This window comes from Eretmochelys imbricata, chromosome 1 (genome assembly GCF_965152235.1).
Source record: "Eretmochelys imbricata isolate rEreImb1 chromosome 1, rEreImb1.hap1, whole genome shotgun sequence".
Lineage (NCBI taxonomy): Eukaryota > Metazoa > Chordata > Testudines > Cheloniidae > Eretmochelys > Eretmochelys imbricata.
This window is the reverse complement of record NC_135572.1, coordinates 158,951,952-158,965,704: the sequence shown is the minus strand read 5'-3', so window position 1 is coordinate 158,965,704 and position 13,753 is coordinate 158,951,952. Positions and strand designations below refer to the sequence as shown.

Genomic DNA, 13,753 nt, shown 5'->3' with positions numbered 1-13,753 from the left:
GACTTCAGTAGCACAGATATAGGTGTGAGGTTTATTGCAGGAGTGGTGGGTGAAATTCTGTGGCCTGCGTTGTGCAGGAGGTCAGACTAGGTGATCATAATGGTCCCTTCTGACCTAAATATCTATGAATCTATGAAAAAAAAATTGTGTTCTAATATATGTTAGATTCAATTTGCATACGGGGGGGGGGGCAGGAGAGGCGGTTTGATTCCTAACTTTTTGTGGAGTATGTGAGTATGTGCATGCAGGCATGCAGAGAGAGACAGAACAAAAAAATATGTTAATGCTACATTAAGGTTGCACAGTGAATATCACACAAAAATTAGGAAATGCAAAACTTATTGTTCTAACCTCAGTCTTGACTCGTTTGTGCTGCACATCCTGTTGTTTTGTGGTCTGTATTTTGTAATATGAGCAGCAATAGAGTAAGCTGTCCATTTAACCAGAAAATCAGAAATAGAAAATACTACATACATTCAATGTAGTCAAGTTAACATTGCTGTGGGACCGAAATGTTGTATTTTTGTGGTTTTAACTGGGCAGTCATAATGCTGATTTAACACAGGTTTTTTGCATTTAAGTAAGTAGGCTTTAAAAGAAAGAATGAACTTGCCTGTTCTTAATAATGTGATGATTTAAATGCATCCAATTAGAATGTTGAGTTCACACCTCCTCTAAGTCAGTGGTGCACTGGAGAAGTGAGATCCCATCTTTGCTGTTGCGGTTGTTCTACAAGGCTGCAGATCTGTAACAGCTGCATCTTTGCAGTAGAAAAAGATAGAAACTTGGGGCCTGCCTCACTATAGCAAAATTCTAGTTTTATGTTGATGTGATGCCATTGAAGAGTATGAAAGGTGAAAAAAATAAAATCAAATTGTTTTTTTTCATTTACTGCTGATTGATGGTGGTTGGTCAAGGCACCCTGGTTCCCCTAAGGTCAGAGGGACCTGTGCCAGCAGGGGCCACTGTTCAGAGGTAGTGGTAACTATAGTCAGCGACTGTTGCTCTTCTTGAGTTCTTTTTGGCCGATCTTGGGCTAACCCCAGTTGATTCTTTTCTCTCCCTTTATTCCCAGCGAGGTGTAGGGAGCAGCTTTAATTACCTAGTTACTGTCAAATCACAGTTACATTTAACCTTGAAGCCCTCTGCTTCAAAAGCATGGGCTCCTAGCCAATTCACTACACTGTTATCCTATTTTACAGATGAGGAAGACGAGGTTGAGAGACAATCTGACAGGATCATGTAGTAAATCTGGGTATGTCTACACAGCAAAGAAAAAACCGTGGCTGGTCCATGCAGGGCTAGGGCTGCAGTGCTGGTTCATTGCTGTATTGACTGCCGGGCTCTGGCTGGAGCCCGGGATCTAGGACCCTTCCACCTCTCAGGGTTCTAGATCCAGACCATAGCCTGAGCCTGGAAGCCTCTGCAGCAATGAAACAGCCCCGCAGCCTGAGCCCTGCAAGCCGAAATTGGCTGGCACAGGACAGCCACGGGTTTTTCTTTGCAGTGTAGACATACCCCCAGTGGCAGGGCCAGGATTAGAATCCAGGTCTCCTGATTCTCCATCATGTACTTTAATCACAAGATCATCCTTCGTACCATAATACTTACTTAACTTACATGAGTATTACGAGACTTGATGAGTGGAGTTGACCACTTTGACATCTTCAGGAGAAAAACACTGTAAAAGTGCAAAATTAATTATTTGTATTAATTAATTGCTTTTACTTTAATTGAGACCACTTACATCTCAGATTCTCCATTAAACGTATGGAAGGAAGCAAGGAATCCCACAAACACTCATACTCCCTCTCCCACATCATCAAAGTAAAAGAAAAGTATCAGCTTACTCATTCTTATTTTTAGAGGGAAGACTGAGGTCCAAGCCGAATGACCTAAAAGCGTGCATAATAAGCCACCCACTGTAGTCATCAGCCTAAACAGATGGCTCTTGCATCAGCAGCTGGACCTGAGCTGGACCAGAATATAATCAAAGATCCCAGTGAATTGCTTTGGTTTTCTAAGGCAAGGAAAGTCTGCTCCTTGTGTGGCATTGTCCTGAAGAAGGACCCCCACTGAAGTTGTTGAGTAATTACAAGTAGCTACCAGTTTCCCTAGCAACCATGGCTCAGCTGGAGCAGTGACATGAAGGAGTGTTGACTCAGTGCAAGAGGAGCTTCATCCTTGAGTTGCTAAGCAAACAAGCCCTCCCCACGGCATGAGGGGTCTAAAAAAGACATCCAAGAGCAACGTAGTGGTTTTCTTTGCACTTCATCCAGCCTTCGTACCACAGTATTTTATTCACTACACAGTTTATTAAAATGTATATAGACAAAGTCATATTTTAATGGTATAGAATAGTAATGCTCAACGTATATGTTTTTAAAATGCCCCTCCTGGAGTGTCATCACATACAGATAGAAGCACATCAGCTTCTACAAAAAAGAGGAGCAAAGCTCCCTTCCCCTTACCCACACACTAAGGGTCAGATTGTTAATGCAGGCCCCTATTTTTTGTACCTGCAGCTTGTAGAGGCTAATAACATGAGGGTGCTTGTGGGGTATAATTTAGGTAATGCATATACATAAGTGCTTGATTATGTCCTGGCACTGGTGCAAGTTACAGCAACATGAAGGCTGCTCCATGCTGCTCTGCCCTCCGCCCCCAGTAGCTACTTTCAGCCAGGTGCAGGGATGGCGGGACCACACCACCTTTTCTCCTATCATACCCCTAGCACAGGGGCTTGGAGGAGTGTGGCTTATGAGCCATTAATGTGCCTGTCCTCCACCTGGGGATCCCCCCTACACTAGACAGGAGAAACTGACTGGTTAATCTGAGTTTACAGAGTTTAGTACCCCCTCAAACTGCACAAATCAGCTGTGGGCTAATGAGGAATCCGGCCCAGAGGTTCCCATTTCTATAGCAGGCTCTGATAATGAGGAAGGCCGTTCTTGTGGTTAATGCATTGGACTGCATCTCAAGAGATGTGGGGTCAGCTCCACGTTCTGCCACAGGCTTTCTCTGTGACCTTGGGCAAGTCACTTAAGGTTAGATCCACAAAGGGATTTATGTACCTAACTGCTACTTCAGGTGCTTAAGGCCAAAATTTAGATCCTCAAAACCCGCACTCAGCTACTGCTTAACCCTGTAGGTACCTCAGTTTCTGAGGTGCCTAAAAATCTGGCAGCAGGCATGTGCACAGCTGCTGAAGTTCTGACACGTCACTCACACTTAAACTCTGATGGGATCATCAAACCAGGTGTTTCCCACTATCTCACCTGTGGAGCCCAACCCCGTAGGTGTGCTCAGATGGAGCCTTGGAGCAGGCCTACCATAGAATCATAAAATCATAGAAGATTAGGGTTGGAAGAGACCTCAGGAGGTCATCTAGTCTAATCCCCTGTTCAAAGCAGGACCAACCCCAACTAAATCATCCTAGCCAGGGCTTTGTCAAGCACTGAGCACCCCTGGGGCCTGGAGGAAGCCAGCACCTGTGGGAGCAGGATCACAGTTGTGAATTCCAAATGGATATAGGTACCAACCTCTGGGCCAGAGTTAGGCGCCTAAGTCCCTGAGAGGGGTAGGGCTGAGGCCAAATCCCTCTCCTTGGTATTTCCTATTGGCTAGTTTAGGCCGCTCCCTATTCAATGTGCTGGCTTTTGTAGATCCCATTTCTGGGCACCTAACTCTCCTCATGCATTGTATAGGGAGCCTGAGCATCTGACTCGGAGCTGTGGGCTCAAGTGGGAGGCAGAGCACCTGAAGTTAGGAGATGCAATGCTAAGCCTAAATCCCCTTTGTGGATCTAGCCATTGGTTTCTCTGCACCTCAGCACCCTGCCGGTAAAACTGGAATAATAGTTCCTTTCTTCTGTACTTTGTCCGTCTTGTGTATTTAGATTGTAAATTCTTTGGAGCAAGGACTGTCTTATTCAGTGTTCATACAATGCCATCACCATGGAGTCCCAATCTCAGCTGGGACCTCTAGGAGCTACTACAATACAAAGAGTAATACTATTAATGTTCATGAACTGATTGATTTCTTAGGACTGTTTTGGACAATCTCTGACCTCACCAGTGATACTGCTAATGCATAAAGCCCTTGTTAGATGGTATTCAGTACTGATCACCATCAACCAAAAGCCAAAATTGCTTTGCAAAGAATACAAAATACAGCAACAGAGATGATAGCAAACATCAAAGTTACAAGGAAGAAGTTAGAGGATTGGGATATTCACACTGGAATAGAGGAAACGTTGTGACATAATAGAAATTTCCAAAATTATGAAAAGAAGAAACAAAGTTGATAGGTTGTTTTGATTTGTTGGCTTTTGGTTTTTTAGTTTTTTGGATTTGGGTTTTTTTTAGTTTTCTTTGTTTTTTGCTTTTTGTTTTACTATTGAGTGTTTTTAAAATAAAAAGGGATAATCTAAACATTAGGAATCTAGGAGTGAAAGCTAAACTCAAGCAGAACTATTTTACACAAAAGATAATAAAGATATTGAATCGGTTGAATTGAAAGGTTTTTCGCCTTCCTCTGCAGCATGGGGCACGGGTCATTTGCTGGAGGATTCTCTGCACCTTGAAGTCTTTAAACCATGACTTGAGGACTTCAATAGCTCAGACATAGGTCAGGGGTTTGTTACAGGAGTGGGTGGATGAGATTCTGTGGCCTGCGTTGTGCAGGAGGTCAGACTAGACGATCATAATGGTCCCTTCTTAAAGATCTTAAAGTCTATGATTCTATTAAAGATGATTAAATTAAAGAGTATGAATGAATTTCAGATACACCTACATTTGTTTCCAGAGAGTTTCTTGGTTATTATGGTGGCCTCAATTATATATTACCTCATACATAGGCAAGAATGACTTGGCCCTGATTCTTTCTTATGATTAGAGAAAATGAGATTGTTAGGTGAGATTGGGAAGCAGTGTAACTCTAAGGATATGTCCACACTGCATTGTAAAGCCAGGTCTGTGGGACCTTGGCTTGTGGGTTTGGTGTTTCCAAACCTACACTTCAGCTTCCGCACTGCGTTGTAAACCTGGGTTTACATCCATATGGCACCACACAGATCTTCTGACTTGGGTCTGCAGCTTGAGCTTCATCCACATTGCAAAATCACAGGGCTTGGACCTCAGTCACAGCAGAACTTGGGCTCGGAGCCACCCTCTAGCTGGTCCTAAGATCCAGGCCCTGAGTGCTCGCTGACCTGAGTTAAACTGATTTGTGTGTGAATGGAAGTGGGGCTTGGGCTCAAACCTGAGTTAGTACCCAGGCTTAAGATGCAGTGTAGACATACCCTCTATGTGACCACATACCAAGATATTTTATTATATTCAGTGCTACTCAAGAGAATGCACCTGCTGTTGTCCCAATGTTGAGTGCTGAATTTTTCATTTGCAGGACCAGCTGTCCCTGTAAGCACAGCTTCTTAGATGAAAACAAGAAGTTGGCACCCCGAAGGGATGTACCATCCTATCCAAAGGTACCAAAAGATGTACTTTGTTATCAGGCTGTTAATTAAAAGAGCATGCCTTCCTATGAGAAGCTGGAATACAATGCATGACTTCACATCACTCTATAGCTTAATTTTTAGATCAGTGATTCTCAAACTTTTTCCCATCAAGGACCCTTTGGCATCTGACTAACTAACTGTCCGGGACCCCTTTCATATCCTGTACTATTGGAACAACCCCACCAGTGTGGGAACACCCCTGCCAGCGTGACCTGTCACGCACTGGGTGCGAAAGGTCACACTGTGCTGAGGATGTCATTTTGAGAACAAAATGGCATCCTCCATGCAGCAAAAATACCAGAATGCTGTTTCAGCATGTTCCGGCCCTGGCTTAAGGGTGGGACTCCCATGTGACCCACAGAAAATCCCCCAGAGTCCGGGAACACCACTTTGGGAACCACTGGTGTAGATCAAGGGCCTAATCCAAAGACCCTGGAAGCCAATAGAAAGACTCCCATTGATTTCAATGGGTTTGAAATCTGACCCTCAATATTTGGAATCTCATTAAAGCTGAAAATGTTAGTGAATTCCTGAAATTTGTCGAACATTTCGTGTTCTGTTTTATCTAATGATACTTAGTCTGCAGGCTCAGAACAAGATTTATTTTAGTCTATAACTTTATTCCCTATTCTGTAATGGCGCCTCTACCTTTTTCCCTCTCAGTGAATTATTTTTCAGTTAAAGTAATTTATGTAGTCCTGGCATCTGTCTCTTGAAAATGGATTTAATGAGCTGTAAAATGTCATTTCCATTTTGGCTTTGCTTAAATTTATGTGTGTTGTTGACACTACTAACACATGCTTTCTCAAACTGCTCTACATTCCTTTGTTCCATGATATGTAGACGGAAACTATACCTTAACCTTTTACCCACTGCTAGAATGCTTGGCTTCTGAGATTAACTATTACTGTAGAGAGTTGCACTAACTGAACACAGTGGTAAACTGTTGTTCCTTTCTGCCTCGAACCCAAGGCTTTTAATTGCTTGGTTTTAGGAGAAGTTTAGGTTTTGTTTGCTCTGTGTGTGACATTCGTTATGGCTTTAAATACTGGATTTGTGTGACCTCAGGCATGTTAGGAGGTAGCAGTTCACTTGAAAAAGATTTGGTAATTACAATGCAGTTATTAATGAATACATCAGTATTGCTAATTTACAGCTGTCTAGCAAAACTCTATACTACAAATAAAGTATAATGCAAATGCAAAATTACTTCCTTCCAGAGATGAAGGATTAATCCTCAAATGTAATTCTTGCTTGAATTAAATAACAATGGAGTGGCGCAGATCATTTCATTTATATTCTCAGTATAGTATACCAAAACTAATTATAGCCAACTATGGTAAGTGGACAATTAAGATACTAGATTTACGTATTCCAAGAATATTTTGATCATGTTGTCTCAAAAACACAGTTCAATAGTGGTTAGATACCTTCAACATCTTCTGACACTCTAGAATTTTTTTACAAATTGCCAGCCATTGTTACCAACACAGTAACAACCCAGAACACTGGGGGCCAATGCTTAAAGTGCTGTGAAAAAAGTGGCGGGGGGGGGAGAGGTCTGTCATCCTCTCCACATCTGCCCATCTCCTGCCCACAAAGTCCAAATCAATCCTGTCTCCTCAGCCCCACCACCACGACCACCAGCTCAGAGCTGCTGGTCTCTTTCTACTCCCTCCTCCCTTTCCCCTTCTGTGAGAACGGTGTCAGCTCCTGAGGGGAGGGAGAAAGAGCCTTACCTGTTTCCTGCAGCAGCTCTGCTTGGCTGCACTTCCCCAGGATGTGGGCAAGCAGGAAAAGCAAGCAATCAGAGGGGCTTTTCCCCTGGGGGTACTAAAAATGTGTACCCTAGGTGACCCAGCTTGCCTTTTAGAAATGTTATTTCCAGGGTTTGTGTTCTGTGCCAGCCCAGCACACTTTAAGTCCTGCTGGAGGCTGACTTGGATTTTGTTTTGGAGCTCTGAGTACGCAATAAACACATGCATAAACTTTGCTGCCTGGCACCTGATTGAAATGTGGGAACCCTTGAGAAAAACAACTGTTCAAAATAACAATATAAATCACCTGCAGTTAAATATTTCATTCCCCAAAATATGAAGAACTTAAGATTAAAACCAACAAGAGACAATGCATTTTACCCAGCCACGGCTGAGGCACTATATTTTGGAAAATTAATTAATGGCATACTGGAGAACTTCTGATGAGGGCAGAACGCAGCTCCCACAAAGACATGAGGGGAACTCAGTACTGTAGTAGTTAATTATAGACTCTGTCTTTTTGTCTACAGTACATGCTGTCTCAAGAAACCATAGAAGCACTTCGGAAACCAACGTTTGATGTCTGGCTGTGGGAGCCCAATGAGGTAATGAGGCAAGGAGTAAACAAGTTGTTGGTACTTGTGGCTTATCCCATGACCGCACTGAGACGGTCAGGAAAACCATCTTTAGTATCTAACAATGAAAGCCTAACGAAGGCAATGCAGAACAAAGACCTGGCCTACACTCAGGAATACCCTTTGTTCATCGACTGGCCACCGGAAGTCAATGAGACCACATGGGCGCTGACCCCAAAGTGTAGAAATGAACATGCAAGGAGTTGCACTGCCTGAGCTCATCGTGCTTTACCCCACGTACAAGTAGGGGTGCGCCTCGTTCCCTCCGTCGAACAAACCCCTGCATGCCCTTCTCTACACTGAGGCTACACCTTCACTGCTTAAAAGGGGGTGTTTTTACCTGGAGATAGCTAACTTGAGCTAGCTATAATCCTAGTGGAGACAAGGCACCATAGTTCTTACCTTGATGCAGTTAGTCAAGATAAACCCCTGGTGGAAGGCATAGGGGATGACCTCATCTAGCTAGACAGAGGTAAACAGTGCCTGTGCCTTCACTCCACTCGCATTTTACAGTGAGATAAACATACCTTTTTTGCAATGAAGACACTGCCTTTGAGCATGTCTACATTGCAATTAAAAACCCAGGGTTGGCCCGTGCCAACTGACTCAGGCTCACAGGGCTCAGGCTCAGGGACTGTTTAATTGTGGTGTAGACATTCAGTCTTGGGGATGAGCCCAGGCTTTAGGACCCTGCGAGGTGGGAGGGTCCCAGAGCTCAAGCTCCAGCCCGAGCCCAAATGTCTATACCGCAATTAAACAGCCCCTGAGCCTGAGCCCCGTGAACCCAAGTGAACTGGCACTGGGCAGCCATAAGCATCTAATTGCAGTGTAGACATTATCCTTAGAGATCAGCACCTGAGGGGGTACACCAATTGCTGGATCAGTGCTATTCCCAAAGGTACACGAGGCCAAAAATATCCACTCAAGAAAGTTTTGTTTTTTTCCTTTTCAGATCCCCTTACCTAATATATATTTTCATGACTCCTCAGCTTTTAAGTTGAAATTTGCTGTTTTAAACATAGAATTGGTGGATCCAGGTAATATGCCTGAAATCTAATTCTTTACTGAGTGAATCATTCTGGAGTGCAATAATTTTGGTTCCCTAAAGGTGCCAAATAGATTGTCCTTATTATAGAACTCCTTGTTTATTTCTTCATAGTCCAAATATTGGTAATGTCATTCAAGGACAAGTGCAACAAAGTTAATGCCAGCCTGTGTTCTTTCATGCCCTCTAGTATAAGTGAGTCTATCCCTGTTCAGCAAAGCACTTAAGCACATGCTTAACTTTAAGTAAGTGACCAATCCCACTGAAATCAATGGTTTCAGAGTAACAACCGTGTTAGTCTGTATTTGCAAAAAGAAAAGGAGTACTTGTGGCACCTTAGAGACTAACCAATTTATTTGAGCATGAGCTTTCGTGAGCTACAGCTCACTTCATCGGATGTCTCTAAGGTGCCACAAGTACTCCTTTTCTTTTTACTGAAATCAATGACACTACTTTCCTGCACAATATTAAACAAGTATTTAGGTGCTTTGCTGAATCAGGGCCTGGGGGCAGACATTGATTTGTATGCTCCTGTACAGGGATGTTGGTGTGCAATACATTCAGAGGAGATGCAAATCTAAGTGCACAGCATATTATTATTATTTATTAATCATCATCATCTGTGTTATGGAAGCTCCCAGGGGGCCCATTGTGTCAGCTACTGTAGAAACACAAAGGAAGAGGATGCCCCTTTTGTGGAAAGTTATAATGTGAAACAAGATTCAACAAATGGATGTAACAAACGATAGCCCGGAAAGGGAGAAGAAGGACGTAACTAGATCAGTACAATAGCAACAACAAAAAAGGAGAGAGAGTGGAGTTGCAAACTAGCAGCACAAATCAATCCTCAAAGAAGTGTTATGCGAACAGGAGCCATTCTGCTTCAGAATCGCTAGATGAACATATTCTATGACGAAGCAAATTTCCAAAGATTAAAAAAATCCCAACATAAATAATGACAGGTTTCAGAGTAGCAGCCGTGTTAGTTTGTATTCACAAAAAGAACAGGAGGACTTGTGGCACCTTAGAGACTAACCAATTTATTTGAGCATAAGCTTTCGTGAGCTACAGCATCCGATGAAGTGAGCTGTAGCTCACGAAAGCTTATGCTCAAATAAATTGGTTAGTCTCTAAGGTGCTACAAGTCCTCCTTTTCTTTTAACATGAATAATGTTCTTCATTCAGTTTCTTTGTTAACATACTTCCAGCTGGTAGGAGTAACAGGAGGACTTTTATGTGGGTTCAGAGTTCAGTCTCCTGTTGGTTGTTAGAATATATAGCCATGCAAGTTCACATGGAAGGTAACAGCATTTTCACCGCACACTTCTTGCCAGTTTGAGGGAGATTCTTTATAGTTATTTTTTTCCAGGCACCTGTAGTTAAGCATCAAAGTCATTTACTTGTCAGGCAAAACGATTTACCCACCATCTTAAAGATATCTAGCCTGTGGTGTTTTTACTGCCCTAAGAATTACAGCGTGCCAGGTAGATCATAAAAATGTTGGCAGATTGTTTAGCAGACCATTAATAAAGAGTAGGACTAGGGAAAAAAGCATTATCCATGGATTTTTGTACACTGAGGCACAATATTTTAACAGCGTAACTCATTCATTGTAATGGGAACCATTACATTGTGGCATACACACTGATAGCATGAGGGTATGGAGATTAGGAACATACCATATGCGGGACTTAGGCTCAGAAACAATCACACAAACCACTGTGGGCACAATACCATATGATAATGTCTGTTGACATTTTCACCCTTTTGACTCTGTTTTATGTTTACATGAATCATTTCAATTATGTTAACGCTTACTTAACAGTAAGTGGTGGTTTATGTGGCTGATTTTGAGCAAGTGGGTTGTAAATCACCATGCTAGAGTGTAACCAGTGTGTAAGGCAATAACGTAATAGTTTGCTCTACAGTATTTTATCAACCCACCTGGAGAATCTCTTGCTCCCTGAGGAATGTATGACAATGTAATCATATTTTGCCCACTGGGGCTAAAACCTAACCTTCTCTTATGCAGTAGTAACTGGGGTGTTAGTCCCTTGTTCCCTTCTAAAGCAGCTTACCTGATCAGTCCTGAGGACTGTCGAGCTATATGCAGAAGGAGGACAAAGAAACGAGGTGACCATTTTCTGTTTGGATTTATGGAGCTGCTCAGGAGATAGGGCACACTCATATATTGACGTCCTGCCCCACTTTCTCCTCACACTGAGTATCTCTGTGAATTTGTTGTCCCACCTCTCCCCAGACAGGGCTAGCAGACTATCAGAAGTTATTGCAGCCATGGGGCTTCAAATACCTCACAAGGAGCTTCCCCATGGAGATTGAGAGGAATCAGAATGGCTCCTCGCTCCAAGCCTTTAATGGGTGCCCGTGTCTTTGTAGAGGGGTACCATGCTGCATATATATTTTTAACCCATGTTATTCCTTACATCCTTGAACTGGTCCATAAAGGTCAGTACCTTTTTCAAATCCCTCCTCAAAAGCCACCTCTTCCACAGTGCTTACAATGTATCTGCCAACAGATGATGCCTAAGCTCAGCCCTGAAGGGAAAGGAAGGAAAGAAGCTTACCATATACCTGTACATTAACAAATCATATGTGAAAATTGTATATATTTTCAGTGTTGCCAACCCCAAATGTTCAAAAATCATAAGGCCCTCCCAAATCATGAGATTTTTAAATTAATAAATGGGGGGTGGGGGGTTCTTTTCCTTCTGGCTTAACTCGCCTCCCCAAGATTCTCATGTTTTCTCCTGATTCCAGGAGCTGGAGCTTTAAGAAAAACTCCAAATATTGTGAGACTCACAATAAATCACAAAGTGTAGTCAACACTGTATTTTAGTGTTTCCTTCTGCCCCACCTTTTGTCTGCCACTTGTCTTCTTTGATCCCAATCCTGCAAGATATTCCTTGCTGGCAAACCACTGTGCCCAATGACTTCAATGGGGCTCTGTGCCAGCATCAGTGTGTCCCTTCTGCTCCCACCTCCACCCCCATTTACTAGCTAGCAGAATCAGGGCTTTAGACTGTAAACTCTGCAGGACAAGGTGTGTGTCTACATCTGTGTTTGTACAGTGCCTTGTACAGTGGAGCTCTGATCCATATTTGGCCTATGGGTGCTATCATAATATGAGTAATTGAACATAAATAATGTGCCAGCTTTTCAAAAGTACTCAGCATCCAGCAGCTCCTCGAGGGAGCTTGTCATTAACCTTAATGGGAGCGACTGGGTGTACATTTGCAGAACTGGCCACTTCATTTAGGTGCCTTAATTGAAGCTGAGCACTTGAAAATCTGGCCCAATTATATAACCTGTAAATTGGCAAATTTACAGGTTATATAATTAGGCAGGGGTGTGGACAGGTTGTATTGCATCTCCATAATGTCATCATCCAGGGCAAAAATGAGACAGACAGACATAAAATATAGAATAGATGTGCAGTATTTATAAATTAAAATTTTTCTGTCTGTACTAAAAGTTTGAATTTTCTGAATTTTGTGTCTGCAGAATGTTAACCCTATTGTTGTCATTTTGCATTATATTTCCCTTATTTTAATATTATTCATACAAAATAGAAAAGGAAATATAAGAAAAAATTAAGGAGATCCTTTACTGAACCAAAACATTTAATTTGCCAAGATCCAAATATACGCCTGCTGGATAATTGCACTAGATGCAGTTCAATCATTAAGGAAAATGAAGCTCAGCAAATGTGAGGTCTGCTGCTTGTTTCATTAGCAAAGAGTGAAGTGGAATGCAGGTCAAGTTGAATAAATGGAACTTTATTAAACCTTGTGCCCTGCTCTGTCCATGTGGCTGATTAGCTTCCAACCAACCTCCCTGCATTGTCTGTTCTACTGGTGTCTCATCTAAAACAGGCCCTCCTGGGCACATGGGCCCTCTGACTCCAGTTCCACTCATAATGATGCCCTGCTTTCAATTTCTTAAGAACATAAGAACGGCCATACTGGGTCAGACCAAACGTCCATCTAACCCAGAATCCTGTCTTCCAACCGTGGTCAATGCCAGGTGCCCCAGAGGGAATTAACAGAACAGGTAATCGTCAAGTGATCCATCCCCTGTCGCCCATTCCCAGCTTCTGGCAAACTATCCTGGCTAATGGCCATTGATGGGCCTATCCTTCATTAACTTATCTAGTTCTTTTTTTAACCCTGTTATAGTCTTGACCTTCACAACATCCTCTCATCTTCACATAAAATGTTCTACCTTGTTAACTAAAATCCTAGCATGGATGCAGTCATATTGATGATTTATACTGGTATAGCTATACCAGTATGGGAAGGGAAATAAGCTGCACTGGCATTTTGTACCATTATAACTGCATGCACATGAGCAGCTGTACAGATAGAACTGTTTTGGTAATAAATCACAACCCTAACTGACAAAATTATACCAGTACAACTTTTCAGTGTAGATCAGGCCTAAATCTTTGTTTCAGTAACAGGGTTTGTTTTGTCTGTTTGTTTTTTAATGTATCAAACAATATGTTCTGGCCTTGGGTACCAGGGAACCAAGCATGATGCTGTAAAGCAAAATTGTGATGGTCTTATCTGAGTATCCATCAGTCTTCTGAGATTTTTCTTGCAGTTTTGTGAGAAAACCTTTTAAATTCACATTTGAATGACCCAAAGCCAGCCGTAATGGAATTCTACTAAACATGATATTAAATTAAATATGAGCTGACAAACATAGGAAATTTCACTAAGGGAAGAAATTTTTCTGGGACGCTATGAGTGCCCAAAAAATAGGGGTTTAAAATTCA

The 13,753-nt window shown here is 42.3% G+C and overlaps 1 protein-coding gene across 1 annotated transcript in view; it reads left to right on the top strand.

Annotated features, from left to right (window-relative positions):
- PDE9A (phosphodiesterase 9A) overlaps positions 1 to 13,753 on the top strand; it is a 79,602-nt gene that overhangs the window by 45,660 nt on the left and 20,189 nt on the right. Inside the window, exons 8-9 of the mRNA XM_077818132.1 lie at positions 5,407 to 5,488; positions 7,806 to 7,880. Of these exons, the coding sequence (XP_077674258.1) occupies positions 5,407 to 5,488; positions 7,806 to 7,880 (157 nt within the window). The remainder of the gene's footprint in view (positions 1 to 5,406; positions 5,489 to 7,805; positions 7,881 to 13,753) is intronic.